Below are 17,564 nucleotides of genomic sequence, written 5' to 3'. Positions count from 1 at the left end.
ACTTAAAAGGGCTGCACATCAGACAGTACCAGCACAGCTCAAAGTCCTAAATCATTCAAGAGCATTAAATTATACAAGTAGTTGTAAAGGTTTTGCTGGCTTGGATGTTTATACCATTAATCAGTCCACTGACTTACTAGATGTGATTTACACATATCATTTTAATCTAAAGGAAAAGCCATCAATATTCAGAAACAATTCACTTGATATCTTAAAACCAAAATAATTTTGCTCATTGGTCTATGAAATGGTTTATTAACTGACCTGGAGAAAGCCTTGTCCCATATAAAATTAAGATCACTGATAGTACAACACAATGGCATTTATCTAAAGCCTCAGAAGAGCATTTTTTGGGACTGATACTGCTGCTATTTGTATTTTTAATGAAGTAAAGAGTGGAGAGGAGACAGTCAATGCATTAAAACTTTGAAGGAAAGGTGCAAAATGACATTCAGCACCTCACCCTCTGTTCTAAGCCATCTCCTCCCTTACAATCATAATCTGAGAAAAAGGGGGAGAACAGGACAGCATTGCTGGTAAGAAAGCCAGAGAATGACCTATTTTCTAAACACCAAATTAATGGCTATGGAAAAAAATTACATGGATTGATTAAAAAAATTTTTATGTTGAAGAATTTGCTTCTTGTAAAGCAGCTACTCTTCCAGAAAAGCCAGCAGTAGCACTGTTCCTTATATATTTACAGCATAATTATAACCTAAATACCTTATAAAGTCCACTAAAATACCTTAGAACTTATTCAAGAAAATATCATGTTTGTTGTAACTCAGGCTCATTTTCCCCAGCCGTGCTGGGCTCTCACCTGGAACATGGCAATGTGCAGCTGCACCCTCTGCAGGCTGGTCTTGCACGAGGAGATGCTGGTTTCCAGCCTGCGCACCAGGTCGTGCTTCTTCCAGGCGGTGTCGTAGGAGCTGGCCAGGACTGTGGCCCTGTTCATCACCAGCTGGGAGAACTTGCCAATCTGGATGTTGTGCTCCACGGCTTTCTTGCACAGGTCATCCACAGAAACTTTGCTTTCTGCTCCAAAGTCTTTAGCCTCTACCTGAGCAATGATATCGACACCCAGAGCGCTGATGAAACTGCACAAGGTCAGTCCCAAAGCTTGATTTGGAAGGCCAATTAAAAGCTGCCTCACAAAGTCTGCTGTAAAAGCCTTAATTGGCTTGGCCATTTGATCTTCACTAAAACAAGAGTTCCTGTAAAGGGCTTTCACATTGACAATTTGAACAGGTCCATTTACTGCATTCTGATCTTCAATTGAACTGATTCCTTTTAAAGGGAAAGAAATAGTACTCTTGTTATAAATGAAACATTTGATGCATCCAGAAGAATAATATCCAAATTACAAGCACAGCAAAAGTATGGTAATTCATTTTTAGTTGCTGCCTCCTTACCACATATCCAAGTTAAGTTACAGCAAAAGTGACCAATTTATGTTCTTCTGAACAGGATGAGAAGTGGATAAGGGCAAACTGAATATTTGATAATAACATTTGTTTACCTGACAGTGTCTTAGAAAAGGTACCACAGAGCCTGAAAAATTCTTTAATTGTTTGCAGTCTCTTCAGAAAGAAAATCTCCTCCAGGACTTGCCGATTATTGTCATCATCAAAGAAGTTAACCTGGGTGCTGCGGGCTTCCCTGATTATGTCAATCTTGCGCCAAGCAAGAGGTATCTCCATCTTGTTTAGCTGAGCATTGTAAAGGAAATTAATTAGTTTGGTTTTTTTAGAGGTTTCCCAATTCTGACTCAAACAGTACTCCAAAAAGAACAAATCCATACCTTTTCAATCAATAAACCAAATGCAGTTTCCACTTGAGCAAACATTCCATCAAAAGCTACCAAAAGCATCTGACCAGCTGACATTTTGGGAGTTTCATCAACTGAACCATTTCTTGGTTGAATCAGTTCACCATACTGAGCATGAAGTACTCTTAACAGGAAAAAAAGAAAGAAAATTTACCTGGTTTCACTTAGTCCACAATAAACAGAATTTTCTTAAACTGCCTGATTCCACAGGTTCACTGTACCACTGATGGACCCACCACAACTGGCTCAAGGGAAACACCACTTGAAGATTTTGAATTAGTTTGCTGTGTACCAAGCACCTATCCAGAAATTTACTGTCCCACATTACAAGATGCACAAGTCTTTGTTTGCTTGGTGTTTTGTCTCATTTTGCTTTTTTAATCAAGTCACTGACTCATTAAGCAAAAGCTGCTCCTCAAACCTCCTGATGAGGAGTGCCATGGTTACAAGCTCTCCCTTTCACAGGTTCCTCCCACAAACTAATGAACAAGTTCCTATTTTGAGCATCCTTTCACTTCAAACATAAAATCACAACTACATATTTGGAAGAAGTTGACTACAAAAGTCAGTTTTAAGCAGATATAAGTGTAAATTGCCACAGCTCCATATTTCTGTGTATGCATGTGGATAAACACACAAACAGGAGGAAACAAGTGCACAACTTTATACCCTGCATTCTGCTGAAGGCATTCTTGGGCAAGAAAAGCCTGCACCTCAAACAAAAAATAATTTTAGACAAATTAATGTTCTTCAGTCTTCACTCTCTCATACCTGAACTGGAAAAAAGGTGATTTACCTTGCAACATCAATGTAATGAGTGTGTGTCTCCTCCTCTATACCCATAGCAGCATTTCTTAAGTAGGCTTGAAGAGATTCAACCAGCGTTTGCAAAGGGACTCCATCAGTTGTTTGCTCTATGAGATTATCCAGTTCATGGAGCATACTTTCTAAAGTATACTCTCCTTTCATTAAGCACCTCAGTGCTTCGGGGAAAATGATCTGCCGGAAGTTGGAGTTCAATTCCTGTTGGGAAGTAGGTATGAAAAAGTAAGAACTTTTCCCCCTCCAAAAAGTATCACATGCAACATCTTTTGTCATTTTAGTACTACACCACCATGCAGCAGACATTCTGCTCTTGGATAAACTTTGAAGAAATCAGGAATACATTAAACCCTGTACAAAGCCAAAGGTCTGATCCGTGTAGCAATGTAGCAACAACCATCTCCACAGCAGCAATACCTGGCAGCCATCCTCAGCAGAGGCTGGGGGGCACAGAGCTCATAATTTGTGAATTGGTTTCATCAATGTCAGCTTTTCCATTACATAACTATAAGTATATTAAATTATTTACTGAATTTATGATTTCTTAAACTGATTGACTAGACAAAGTAGCAGAAACTTGCCAGGTAGTGATAATTTTGCCACAGAAATCAATGCAAGGAAGAAAAACAGCACCTTAAGTGGCACAGAGCAATTTCCCCCAAGCAGAATGCAGCAGAGAAGCCACTCATGCTGCTAAAGGCAGCTACAGAAAGAACCAACGTGCTCTGTCTCCAAAAGGAGAGGAAACACACCAGAGACTGGTTATCTTGACTGCCAAGTGAGCAGGGAGCTCAGTGAGTACATCTTATCTAAGAGCTCACCGGGAGGACAACAATGTGTGGGTGAAAGATCCCCACTGCAATGCAGTGAAACTGCTGCCATGCATATTTCTGAAACAGTTCTGAAATGTTACAACTTCAAAGAGAAAAAAAAATAAAGTGATGAAAATCCAAATGCACTTATGCAGCTTGAGAGGAAAATATTTCTCAAATCAATGCAATGGAACCAAAAGCCTCAAAAATCTATTTAACCAGCCACAGTTTATAAAGCACATTAGTCTTCAGCAGATATTTCACTCAGACTGCCCTTCATGGGTTTTTTGTGTTTTATTAATGTGGAAACATTTCTGAACCACAAAATTATAAATGCATTTTTCTCCTACCCAATATTGGAGACAGGGGCCTGTACAACAGCTTTTCTGAGTTTATTTGAAACTATTAGATTCAGGTGAAAATAAGTAAAGTTTAGCAGGAGCAGAAATCAGAAAGAACACAGTTTGAAGAGTCTGGAAGTTGATCTGGACTGCCAGCAACAGAACAGAAAAATGAAAAGGAGACATGAAGTTGGTGTGCCTATAAAGCTGATACCAAGGTCTTCCTCATGGTTACTTACTTGACAGCAGTTTTTTGTAATTTGTCATGTATAGATCTAAACAGTTTCTTTCAACCAATAAAAATGTAAACGACAGAAGAAAATGCCTGTTCAGCTCAATCAAATACAGCAATCAGCAAGACTTATGAAAAAAATCTCAGCAGCATCATAAACAAACATTTAGCCCATTAACAAAGAATCTATTACAAATGACTTCACTGAAGCCTTGAAGGATGGGGGGAAAAGTAACAAAAGACTCACCTGAAGTGAGATATATACTCCATTGGCTAAGTGAACAGCTTCTGATGCTTCCATGGGGTTGGGAATGTCTAGGTCCTGGGGTACAAGATGGCACTGCTTCAGCAGCTGCACGAGGCATGTGACATTGCCACTCATGCTGCAAAGCTCCTCCAGGAACCAGGCTCCATCTCTGGATGTCAAATCAACCAGCTGCTCTCCAGCACTGGACGCTGCACCTTCCATCATCAGGTTTCGCCTGGATGAACAGAGACACTTAGACACGGTGCCTGCTGCCACACTCCTCACAGAGTCCACCACTGACTGTTCCTGTGATGTGACCTCTGTAAGAATCCGTGTCTCTCGGGCTGTTGTTTGAATCCACTCCAGCTAGCTATGGACTCTGGCCCACATGGTCTTACATGGACAAAGCAAAAGATGAGAAACGCTCTTCTCCACGTGGGGACGAGTGTCCCCTTTATTAGCTTGGGAAGGGACACTTCAGGCTCTGGTGACCTCCCAGGTGTAAAAGAGGGTGTGACCTTCTTGCAGGGGACCTTTATACCCGAGGCAATGGGGGCAAGGGAAGAGGACTGCAGCCAATGGGATACCATTGAGGAGGGGTGAGGGGAGGGGTAACCAGGGCCCAAACCACCAGGGGGTATAGCAGAGGGGTGCAAGAAGGAAAGACCACGTGATGGGAGAAGAGAAATAACAATCTACGTAACATAACATACTCAGTACAAATTTCCAATCACCCAGTGCAAAACAACAACCAAATAAACTATTTAGTGCAATACAACAGGCCTCCAGCGGGAGCTTTCCCGAGGGAACTCACCTGGTCAGGGCGCAGAGAGCGGAGATGATGACGCTGGCCAAGCTGAGCGAGCCCTCCTCGCCGTTCTCGTGCAGGAAGACTTTGATGCAGCGCTCGATCTCCTTGAGCTGCTCCTCGCACACGGGCACGGTGACGGCCTCCTGCTTGAGGCGCTCCACCTGCCGGATCAGCCGGCTGTTGATGTCGGCCGCGTAGCGCTGCAGCGTCATCTCCGTGGCCGTGATGAACTGGCACACGCTGGGCGCGGGCTGGGGGGCGTACTGCATCTCGTACCTGTGCAACACAAACACACTGACCACATTTCCCTTCTCAAGTGGCAACACACTGCTTTCTGATCTGCAGGTAGGAAAAACACTCCATGCCCTGTAGCCATGATATTTTCCGAAAAATCCTTTGCCAGGATTTTTCTCCTGAGAAGCTGAGAGGCCTCAGAGGAAAAGAACAACAATAATTATCTGCTGCTGTGGAATGCAACAGGTGCATCTCTGATTGGTCTGATGTGGTTGTTTCTAATTTATGGCCAATCACAGTCCAGCTGTCTCAGAAGGTCTGGTCAGTCACAAGATTTTATTATCATTTCATTCCTTTCCTTTCAAGCCTTCTGATGAAATCCTTTCTTCTCTTCTTTTAGTATAGCTTTAATAGAATATATATATCATAAAATAATAAATCAGCCTGCTGAAAGATGGAGTCAAGATTCTCATCTCTTCTCTCATCCTGGGACCCCTGTGAACACCACCACAATGTTCAAACTGCTCCTAAATCACCTACTGTGCCCCTCAGTTTAGGAAGGATGTTGAGATGCTTGAGCACATCCAGAGCAGGGCAACAAGGCTGGTGAGGGGCTGGGAACACAAATCCTTATGAGGAACATTTGAAGGAACTGGGGTAGTTTAGCCTGGAGAAGAGGAGGCTTAGAGGTGACCTTATTGCTCTCTACATCTTCCTGAAGGGAGGCTGTAGACAGGTGGGGTTGGTCTCTCCCACCAGACAGCACTGACAGAACCAGAGGGCACGGGCTCAAGCTAAGTCAGGGAAGGTAGAGATTGGATATTAGGAAAAAATTTTTCACTGAAAGAATAATAAAGCATTGGAATGCTCTTCCCAGGGAGGTGGTAGAATCACCATCTCTGGATGTGTTTAAAAAAACACTGGACATGGCACTTGGTGCTATAGTCTGGTTGAGGTGTTAGGGCATAGGCTGGACTCAATCTTAGAGGTCTCTTCCAACCTCATTATTCTGTGATTCCGTGATCCTTAACTCTAAATACTGCAAGAGGTTGATGACGCCCCTAACAATGCTTTTATAAGGTCCTAAAATGCACCATATTCCACACCTGTTTGCAAGGACATAAGATAACTATCCTTGAAGCAAAGAATGAATAGAAAATAAAAAGAAAGGAAAGAGATTTCAGAGGAAATGCTCAAATATAATCTAGATCTCTTAAGCCAAGCCATAATAATGTTGAAACAGCCTGACTTAAGAAGAAAAAAAGAACCAGAAACTGCTTGAAAATCTACTAGATTTAAAAAAATCTTTCCTTATTGATTTCTAAATACTAGAAGTTTCTAAAACTCAAAATATCACTACTCTGAAGCCACACAGGTGATTGCTCCATTTGATCATTACAGGACAATGTTACTTGATTTTCTTGTTGAAGTACACAGATTAAATTCTGGAATGGTATTTTTAAAGCAGTGTTTCATGTTTACTCCAAATTTGTAGAATCACAACTTTATGTTGGTTTGCTTTATAATTATATAGGTCCTTGCAGAAGTATTTCTTTAAATGATAAAATTAGGGTAGTAACTTGAAAATTATGTTCTTTGAACAAGCCATTACTCTGTCAACTTACTTCCTAAAGATATCCTGACAACGCTCTATTGTCATGTTACAAATGAGCTCTTCCATCCAGGTTTTCCACTGCTCTATTCGGTGCTTCTGGAACACAGCTTTTGGATACTGCAGAGCCACTGTTGCATAGCTGTGCAGTTGTTCTAGGCAACCACGTAACACAGATCTTCTCTGCTGCAGAAAAGCACCAACCTCTCCTTCCAGCTGTTCACACTGGCTGATTAGATGTGCCTGGCCTGCATTTTGCAGAAATGCTGTTGCTGGGACATAACTTGGAGGACCTTTTAAGAAAGAAGGTTATAAACAAAGATATGTCTGAGAACACGTTTTATACCATACAAATACTGAGCATTAACACCTTTTCAATTTTTTTTTTAACTTGTGATAAAGGAAGCATGGAGAATTCATATTGAGAATTTTGAGTACAAGGTAAGAGAATCTCATGCCCAGGTAGGATAAGACAGACAAGTTCCTTCAGACAGCTTGGCACTGAAACCCTGAAGTGCTCTAAATCACCCTTTGAAGAAGCCCCTTTCTTTTAACTTATTACATACAGATCATTGCCTTTAAGTTAGAGGGTACTCATAATGCCTCCTGATATTGAACTCAAGTTATTTTCAAACCATTAAAACCACCCCCAGAAATACTATTTTGTACCTAGGTCCATCTGTGTGCTAATTTCTTGGAGCAGACTTGCAAGCTGTGTTGCCTCTAAATTACTGAAGGCAGTTTGGTAATGGGTTATCCACTGCTCAAACTCATTCAGCTTCACCTGGATGGCTTCCTGGACAGCTCTTTGTTGAGACTGCAACTGTGTGTGCTCAGAATACCTGAATTATTGAAGCCACAGAATCAAGTAAGTACTACAAGAAAGAAAATACTTAACACTATAGAATACAGAACAGTATTGAACAATACAACTGTTAACCAGCAAATGAATAGCTTCTCACCAATTACTTAAACTAACAGTATTATTATTAATTCTGTTTTCTTACAAAATAATTAATGCCTGTGCCTATTCATGTAATTATGAAGTACTTGATTAATTTCAAATAACCTTAAGAAATTAGAAACTTAAAATAATTTTGTGCTATTAATCAAGAGCTCCCTTAAGTGGATTATAATGATGGGACATCACTTTCAGAACATTCCCTCTCTTACCTTGAGGGTCAAGTGTGGAACTTGGACTAGCACAAGTTATATTAATGGAGTATGAGGGGCAGGACATGAATAAGATTATTGAGTAGGAAAAGGTTTCAGTAGTTCTTCTGTACAAGGAGAGACCTGCTTACTGCAATAGCTTTTATCCAGCTATTCACTCATGTACAGATTTCTAACATTTAACCCATAAGTACATTGCTAAAACACCATTTGTATTGAACTGTGAGACTTCTGACAGAACTCCTGGTTCCTCTGTACCTGTTCTGAAGTGTGCGGGAGGGATGATCCACTCCTTCTGCACCTTCCAGAAATTCTATCTCTTCCAGTAGTTTTCGTTGCAACTTTTCTACATCTGTTAACTGCTCCTGCAGGTTCAGGTACTCTTCTAAACTACTGTCCAGTTTTGGCAGCACAGCAAGCATTTCATCTCTGTTCTTAAACCAGTTAACCTGCAATCAAGACACAGATGTTACTGAACTGCACTAAATCCAACTGGCAGCAGAAAGTAAGGATATGGCAGAACTTAACCCTTCAACAATGCCATTCATCTAGCACTGCTTCCAGGGCTACAACTGCCAAATCTTAACAGACATTCTTTATTTAAACTGCTCTCTAAACCTCTATTGTTATTCTCCTAGCCCAGATTCAGGCAAAGAACTAAAACGTGTTTTAGAATTAAGCATGTGGAAACTGAAAATTAAATACTTCCAAGTTCAATATAAACACTTCCCTTTATACAAACTCAATTTATCACAATAAAATTCATGAACTAGTGCTGATATAAGACCGTATCTTCCCCCATTCCCAAAATGCAAATAAATAAAATGAAAGTGCAGAGTCTACTTTGAATTAAAAATATAAAATTATTGTAGTAAACTCACCTTTATCTCGGCCACCCTTGAGGAAAAGAGACTCCGTGTAATATCCCTTTCCATTTCCCTTTTGCTCTGTTTGTTTTCAGCCTGCTGGCCACCACCACCATAGACAGCCCCAGCAAATCCTGCCTCTCCTCCAGCTGTCCAGTCCACCAGTGGATCATAAACAAAAGCCTCCAGCAGTGTAAGCAAAGTCTCTCTCCCACGCCGCATTATATGAAGGACCTGCATCGTATTTTAAACAGACTCGTTCTGATTCTCTGTTATCTTCGCAGAACAGTGGAAACTTAGAGGCAAAATACTGTATTGAGTAGGTACAGAAATACATAATGGATAGTAATAGTTATGCCTAACTACTACAGAGACAGGAAGAACACCACAGTGGGTACAAATGCAGCTAAGCCTGTAGGAAGATCTAGCCTTCCACACAAACTCTATGCACAAGCACAGATGCTTAAGGAGGAAAATCTCCCTCCCTCACAGCATTTTTCTTTTTAAAAACATATCTGTCATATCTGTCATCTGTTTGGGATGAGTCCCAAAGGAAGAGGGCAAGCAAGATATCTCAAAAAAAAATTCAGGAAAAACATAACATTTTAATCTACAACTAAAAGTCCCCCTTTTTGCCCTAAATTTTAGTTGTACCACTACTTGCATGCACATTTATCAGACAATCTCGTGTTAAATACCTACCACAGGATATAGCTAAAGTAAGGCCAATTAAAATCACAGCAGCTAGGTGAAGGCTCTATAAACCAGCAGCAGAATGAAGAATAGAAAAGTTCTAAGACAGTATTTGGCCAGTGATGGCCCTCAGTTTTCAAATCTCCAACCATACCTGCTCACAAGAAAGCCTGAACACCCCTTCCACTCCTGTCACTCCCAGCGCTGTTTCAATGTTGTGCGTCATCCGGAACGGAACCTTCTCTGGCACCCTAAGGCTCTTGCCTTGAAGATAAAAAATTAAGTTGTTTCTTTTAATTGCTAAGAAAGAAAACCTTTTATTTGAATAACATAGAGCATTTTTTAAATTACCTTTTTCAAAGCAAACATTATAATCTATGTGGACAACTTCTCCTGTAGTCATATCTATAAGAACATTATCCAGATGTCTGTCTCCAAGACCAATGATGTAGCCAACCATGGACATAACTGCAGTGGATCTTGCATACGACTTAAAAGAGAGTTTCAGGAAAAAATTATTTGTGGGAATCCTCTGCCAACACACTGGACTGACTACCATCTTAAAACATTATTTTAAGTGTAAGTGTAAAACAAATCAAGCCCAACTTATTCCAAGCAGTTTTCTATTTGTTGTTTGATGGTATCTTACAAGAGTTTTCATTTTTTTGGCTGGTAACTCTAGTATAACATAGACTTATCTGGTCTATACCCACGTTTAAATTCAACGGCACAACTGCCAACATTTCCTCAAACTCACAGCAGCACCAGCTCTCCAAACTCACAAGTACAACACCTCAGGCAGTTGGTGCCCCTCATCCCATTAAAACCACAGCCTCTCCTATGTAAAATACAGCTGTTGTAACTCACCTGTGTAACTCTCCACCACTCATCTGGTGTGGTGCAGGATGACCAGAGCTCCTTGGCGAGGAGATTCGGGGGAGTTGCTTCCATCAGCTCCTCCAGAACAGCCCTCATGACATTCAAGGGCCAGTCACGACGTGACACGTCGAGACTAAGCCCGACTGCCTTTAAAGCAGGTCCAATTTTACTGTAGTAAAGTTCACTGGGTCTAGGAACTATTCCAGGGTTCTGAGGGGTCTGGTAGGAGTCCTGAGCCTAGAAGAGATAAAAATGGGTAGTTGATGTATTAGCACAGAAACATATGCCAAATTCAGTTTGGGTGAGAATGAAATATGAAATCAATGCCTTGACTGCATATGACTTCTTCAGCTCAGAGACTGCTTTCAAAATTCAGCAGTTAAGATCTAAATAGACTGAAAACACATTGTTTCAGCCTAATTCTATTCTCAAAGTAGATCTCAAATATAACTGCAAAAACTGTATTTAGAATGGAATGAGAATGAGTAAACAAGATACGGAACTAAAATAATTTCAACCAAGGTTAATTCTATTTGTAAAAAACAGTTCTTTTGAATTATCATGCCAGAGAGCATTTTTATGTTACATACTGTAATTATATATAAATAACAGAGATGCAATTTTATTGACTTCTGGTGAAGTCCCAAATTACATGAATACACAGAACCCTTCTGCATTATTATGAACAAAACAATCCTTATAAGACCATGTGACTTAGAATCACAAAGCAAATCAAACAAGCACTTCTCTTCTGCCTTGTTCCACTTCGCACAGGACAGAGCCATTACCTTTTGTGCCTGCAGAGCAGCTTCCCGCTGCTGCCAGCGCTTGTACAGCCCAAACAGAGGCGTGGCTCCATCCACCCACTGGATGAGGCCTGACCTTGTCCCCAGGGGTGTCACCGAGTAGTGCCTCGCGTGGAACCGCGGCGTCTCTTGCCGGTTGATGGTGGCAAACATGGTGTTCACAATGGATAAGAACTGCATGATCCTCTCATCTAGGTGCAAGTCTTCCAAACCTTCAAGAAAATTGTTTAAAATTTAGCTTCTAGATAAAAAAATTCTCCTAAAGCCCAAAATTTAGTATTTCTTTAAACTCACTACATTTCAGACTATGAATATCTTCATAATATGTAGATTGAGTTGTTTGGCCTAAAGCAAAGTGTTTACATGGCATCCACCTACCAGCTTATGCCAGCTTGCTATGTGAGCAGTACACACAATAGTTACAACATAACAAATAGGCCTTTCCCTCGAAGGCAAAACAAAAAGTCTCTAAGTTTTCTTTTAGGGGCTACAGTAAGCTTCTGAAAAATTACATGCAGCAAATCCTATCAATATCCAAGCAGAGCACAGCTTCTGATGAAAGTCTTGTAAAGAAGGGATTTGACTTACAGTTTCACATGGCAAAATTCCTTGAAAAATATCTGGTGAAGTAAGAGGTAGGGAAGAGAGAGAGCAAATGCTTCAAACTCCTCTTTCTCCCTATCATTCAGGCAAATAAAACTAGAGCTGCACCACACAATCTTCCTAACTTTAATACAGTCTAATTTATAATAAGAGACAGTACCTGGTATGAGAAAAATTCTATTACTTACCTTTGAACAGGTAGGGATAGTTCTTCCCATCTGAACCCAGGAAAAGCAGCTTTTTAGGTTTGGTTTTGGTGGGCAGGATGGTGATGGTGCTGCCCACACTGTGGATGGTGACTGTGTCCCTGGTGGACACCTCTCCAGGAAGTGCTATCTCAGTGTTCATCATGGCAGCCAGCCAAGGACTGATCTCTTCAAGTCGTAAGAGGTAACTGGCCCGTTTCTGTGCTCTTTGCTGCAAGCTCAGCATTACCTATTCCAAAAATTTTTTTTCTTTTAGGTTGACATTCACCTTAACAGTTATAGCAGTAAGAATGAAAACACCATCAAACTAGACTTAATGGTGGACATCTTCCAGAAAACAAGGTTTTTTCCTAAACTCCCTTGCACCCTTGCCGCACTGCTAATCCACAGTTTAGGATGAAGATCACAAAAACTAAACATCATCCTCTATGCAGCAAATATACCCTGTGCAGTGACAAGAAGCAAAGTCACAACAAATCATGCTGCTCAAGAGGTTTGCTCCTGTATTTATAAATACCTGAGCTGTGGTTAAAGGCAGCAGCATTCAGCAACCTCCTGTTTATATATCTGAATGCCTGTCTGTTCTGCAAAGCAGAAGAGGAAGTACAAGTAAAAAAGGTCTATTTGTATGTAAAACCTCTGTTCTGGTTTTAAAAACACCAGGCTGGCTCTGGAGAGACAAGTGAATATTTAGTTTCTCTTAAAACCCATAAACTAAGAGAAGATGACATAATTGACAAAGGACCTCTGGGAAGGGTTGATCTTTTGAAGGTTGCTGCACAGCCCAAGGACTATGCTTAGATAAACAGAATTAACTTGTTAAAACATAAATAAACTAAACTCAAATACCAGAGTTTCAGAAAGACAGTATTTAAAATAAAAAGCTCTCTGCTCCCAAAGCTGATAGCAACCCACACAGAAGAAGCTGCAAAATTTGAAAAATGTAATTTCAATGGGTAGAAATGCAGTAACAGACAATCAATAGGACTGGCTAGAGGCAAAAATTATAGTGCTTTAGTGCCCAGTTTGCCTGTGCTGACTGTTAAGACAAAGCTTGAGGCTGCAATTTTGATACGGTAAGAGAAGAGCAAGAGAAGGATAGGGTCAAGCACATGATGCAGCAAGAGCAGCAAGTGTGTCTACATTGTACTCTTTCTCTTGCACGTGATACCTCTTTAAATGGGAGCCAGCTGCTTCCAGGTTTAGCAGGATTCAAAGGATTCTTCAGCTTCTCTAGTGCATTTTCAATTGCATCTCCATAGTTATCCTGAAACCATTTCTCATGAGGAGTTTCTGCAGGAGCTGCAGTGATGCTCCTCACGTGCTCCAGAGCAAACACAATGGGCTTCATCAGAGCTGTGTGCTTTTCACGCATGATTGCTATTTTCTCCTCTCTGTTATAAAAAACACACAAAAACCTCTTCTTAATGCCATAAAACCAAGTTCTCATAAGGACAGCATTAAATAACAAATGAGACATTGAAGAACTCACAAAAATGATTACTTCTCTAAAATGATCATATTAAAATGAAGAATATTTCATTCCACCTTGAATAAGTGCTCCTCTGAACCACACGTATTTCAAAAAAAAAAACATTTAAAATGCATTGTTCAGTACCAGAAACCCTGATTAGAAGTTCTGAGCAGAAATCATTTTAAGCAAATGATTTCCTTTATTAAAGGACCTTTTTACTACTACTTGTTGAGGGTGCACCAAACTGTAAAGAAGGAGAAGAGACATTCAGATCATTCTGTTCTCCCATTCCATGTCAGTCCTGACTACAGAATACAAGAGGCATTCTTAAGTTTAGCCAGGTGCCCAGTGAATGGATCTGTTCTTCTACTACTCTGCTCACAGGAGAACCCAGGTGAGGAAGAAAGACAGACTTGCTCAACACTGAAAACTAAAACCAGATTAAGACATTCTTGTTTGCTCCAAATATCTGCATTTACAGTGATGTCTAAATAGATTAAGCATGCTGAATGGTGTATACTCATTTCATCTCACTTGGAAATGGAGAACTATAGGATCTCATCATCCACAGTACAATATACATCGGGTTCTAACATGTTATTTCTAAAGAAATCACAACATGAATTCACAGGATAAACTGTTTCTCTCATTTGACTGGAGAAGTAGCTGGAGCATAAAATGTTCCTGAAATAAGGTCCCAGGCTTACAAAGTAGCAGCTGGGATAGTATGGATTCAGGAACAACACCACTGCTGATTCATGTGACTGTTTACTTCCCCAGAATAAACATTTGTTATGATTATCCCCTGTATTACTGAAACAGACATACTTCCGTAGAGTGTTGTTGTTTTGGACCCTCTTGACTTCATCTTCCAGCTGCTGAATCCGTCTGAGGACATACATGTGCTGCTGCAGGAGAACTCCCAACCACAGCTCATCCCAGAGAACTGTAACCCTGCGCAGCTCAGCCACAAGCATCTGAACCTGGAGAAAGCAAGAGTCACTTTTCAAAAGAACTAAAATTCAGATTTGTTTCAGTAGATGAACAAGTTGGAAAAAAGACAGAGACACAGCAAACTTTCAGTCAGCCAACACCCAAGACACATAAATTACATATTTGTGGTTCAAGTACTGAAGCAACATACATTTGAATTATTTACCTGCAATACCATTGTTGGATTTGCAGCAGAGAGTTTCTCCACAATTTTGCTGTAGCAATCTTGCATCATTGCTTGATCTTCATTTAATCCAGCTTTTGTATCATCTTTACTACTTTCCTGGGAAGCTGGAGTGCTCCCTTCATCACATTCACCACCCAACAGCTCTTCTCCTTGTATATTACCAAGCAAAGTAGGGATGGCAGAAGGCAGCTTGTTTCCTAAATTAAAAACAGATGATAAAATATTAGCTACAGTAAGATGTATCACTCCAGTTTATTCAGCATCAGGTTCCCATTAAGTACTGGTGAAGTATAAGAAAAATTTGCAAAATCTGGTAAATCAGATTAAGGATATCACTGAGTTCCCATAACAAAAATATTCTTAAGATCAAAACTGAGAAAACAAAAAAAACACCTCAGCATCATCCTACCCAGTATATAAAAATATAGTAGCTTAAGTTAATTTGAACAGTTTTTCCTTTTCTCCATACCTGAAGTCTGGGATTCACTGCTAAGTGAAATGGTTCCCACTATTGCAGGATAGAGGATGAGATGAGGAGAATCCTGAGCAACTCGACAGAGCAAGTTGCAAATGCTCTGTCGAACGTACACCTCGGGGTGATTCAGGCGAGAGAAAAGCTGGGGAATAATTCCTGCAGAAAGAGGAAAGGGAAATGTGCTGATTCACTTCATTCCTCTTCAAATGAGATAGAATTTTATTTTTAAAAGCATGCCATTATTTTTGCATAGGGAGAATGTAAATCAAAGAAGTACAAATTTACCAATTTACAAAAAAGTCCAAAACAAAGAGCAATTTTACAATAGGTGGCCTCCTTTTCTTTACCTCCCACACTAACACTATAACCTTTGAGGGGAAGTCCCTGAACAACCAGAACCTGCAGTGTAGTGACAAACAACTACTTCTGAAACATGTGGCTTTAGCCACACATCTTTCTCAACCGTAACTAGAAAAAACCCACCTCGTTTGTTTTTTACAGTGGTCATGTGATGTAATACTTCACAAACCACATCCCCTTTCTCCTTTCTATGTCTTCAAGTGGGGGAAGGAGGGGATCAAAATCTGTGCTACTTATCTACTTCACAATCAGAGCGTGTGGCAGACTTTAACATCTTCAGTGACATCACTTAGTAAAAGACAGGGTCTCTTTTCCTCACACTTAAATAAAAGATTTTATCAAAGTGCAATGAACAGTTTTCTGCATTTAGAGAAAATGTCTCAAAATCAATTTTAACAGTTAGATAACATATGCTTACCTCTCCAAGGAGCAGTAGGTGTAGTTTCTAGTCCATGCTCTAGATACTGTCTAAGCTCTCCAGCATGTTTCACAAGCAAGCGTAACAGTCTCAGGGTTGCCATCACAATTACATCATCCGTGCTTTGCTCAGAGGTGTTTCTTAAGTGCAGTCTGGGATCTTCTTCATCAAGTGGAACCTTGAAACACAGAAATACTCCTCTAAATTAAGTATATAGCTCATATCCTCATTTAGAAAACTTTGTAACTTGGTTTCCACATCAACACTAACCTGCCCAGCATTGAGTTTGAGGAATGTAAAGTATGCACTGCAGGACAGTTTATAGAGACTGAAGATTCTGTCTACAACTTTCCTCCAGACTTTAATTAATCCTTCTGTTGCATTTTCATCAAGATCTGAAAGCCAGGGACAACTTGTTAATAACTGACGCCATATCACATCCACCATATCATCTTCTTCATTGTCCTCATTTTCAGTGATTTGTAGAGTCATATCTTCATCCTAAATGCAAATAAAGGGAAAGCAGGTTTGATTAAGTCCTCCAATAATTTCTACAAGCAATGTGAGCTCCTAAGTCAGTTTTTGCTTAGCAGCTCATGCAACTGCATTACTTGATCACACTACCATAGTTCATCCAACAGGTGGGTTACACATGGCTAACAGATGGTTTCTTGTACTGTCTGAATTTTAACTTTAAGACATTTACAAGAGTTAACATGAACTGCAAGAAGAGAAAAGTAAGGTTCATGCTGAAGCTGAACATTTTTTCACACAAACAAATCTACACTTACTTGAATGCCAGCTGGCCGACACACTGCCTGCCCAAGAATGCCATAGATTTTCTCTTTATCCTCCTCTGCAATGTTGTCTGGGAGCAAGTTCTGAACCTCGGATTTCTCCCGGGGCAGCAGCCGAACACCTTCTCCCTGACTGTAACAGTTAATGAATTATTGATCCCCATCACATGAGTATTTGTAGAGCTACTGCAAGTCTATCTATAAAACTTTTTGAAGGAAGAAATCATCGTTCTCTCAGAATTAAGTTAGCTTTGTTTTACAGAGGCAACTAACCAGGAGAAAATTCATTTCTCTGCTCATGGCAAGCTTCAGACCACATACAACAGCAATCATAAATACACAGATAAGGTTTATCTTAAGAAAACCAATTGTACTGTACAAATTCAAGCACTAGGCTGTATTTACCTGGCATTATCAACTACTTTGCGGCCCCATCTGTAAGCCCAGCTAGCCAGGGCTGCCCAAGACTTGGCTACTTCAGGTGCCTGTACTGAAGACAAGTGATAGAGCTGGCCCAAGATAAAGTCTGGTTCTCCAACTCCAATGTTTACTGTGATGGGAGAAATAGAGTAATATGTGTTACAGTGTAAAACCTACTTCTGCCTTCCTTAGCACAGAAAATAACACCAAAAATTATGGGTATACAGTATTTTTTTAGTAAAATTAATACCCAACAGTGCAAAATTTTCCAA

At 40.2% G+C, this 17,564-nt stretch overlaps 1 protein-coding gene across 1 annotated transcript in view; it reads right to left on the bottom strand.

Moving 5' to 3' along the window:
* SMG1 (SMG1 nonsense mediated mRNA decay associated PI3K related kinase) overlaps positions 1-17,564 on the bottom strand; it is a 59,836-nt gene that overhangs the window by 5,771 nt on the left and 36,501 nt on the right. The window contains exons 32-54 of the mRNA XM_030957872.1: positions 17,278-17,422; positions 16,867-17,005; positions 16,346-16,576; positions 16,076-16,253; positions 15,292-15,453; positions 14,802-15,019; positions 14,471-14,625; positions 13,340-13,562; positions 12,151-12,397; positions 11,342-11,571; positions 10,542-10,790; positions 10,026-10,164; positions 9,829-9,938; positions 8,997-9,215; positions 8,374-8,564; positions 7,612-7,784; positions 6,956-7,235; positions 5,100-5,372; positions 4,286-4,520; positions 2,628-2,854; positions 1,805-1,955; positions 1,523-1,712; positions 821-1,290 (exon numbers count right to left, since the gene is read on the bottom strand). Coding sequence (XP_030813732.1) covers positions 821-1,290; positions 1,523-1,712; positions 1,805-1,955; positions 2,628-2,854; positions 4,286-4,520; positions 5,100-5,372; positions 6,956-7,235; positions 7,612-7,784; positions 8,374-8,564; positions 8,997-9,215; positions 9,829-9,938; positions 10,026-10,164; positions 10,542-10,790; positions 11,342-11,571; positions 12,151-12,397; positions 13,340-13,562; positions 14,471-14,625; positions 14,802-15,019; positions 15,292-15,453; positions 16,076-16,253; positions 16,346-16,576; positions 16,867-17,005; positions 17,278-17,422 — 4,835 coding nt within the window. The remainder of the gene's footprint in view (positions 1-820; positions 1,291-1,522; positions 1,713-1,804; positions 1,956-2,627; positions 2,855-4,285; positions 4,521-5,099; positions 5,373-6,955; positions 7,236-7,611; positions 7,785-8,373; positions 8,565-8,996; positions 9,216-9,828; positions 9,939-10,025; positions 10,165-10,541; positions 10,791-11,341; positions 11,572-12,150; positions 12,398-13,339; positions 13,563-14,470; positions 14,626-14,801; positions 15,020-15,291; positions 15,454-16,075; positions 16,254-16,345; positions 16,577-16,866; positions 17,006-17,277; positions 17,423-17,564) is intronic.

The sequence above is a fragment of the Camarhynchus parvulus genome, chromosome 14, assembly GCF_901933205.1.
Source record: "Camarhynchus parvulus chromosome 14, STF_HiC, whole genome shotgun sequence".
Classification (NCBI taxonomy): domain Eukaryota; kingdom Metazoa; phylum Chordata; class Aves; order Passeriformes; family Thraupidae; genus Camarhynchus; species Camarhynchus parvulus.
This window is presented reverse-complemented; position numbering and strand designations above follow the sequence as displayed.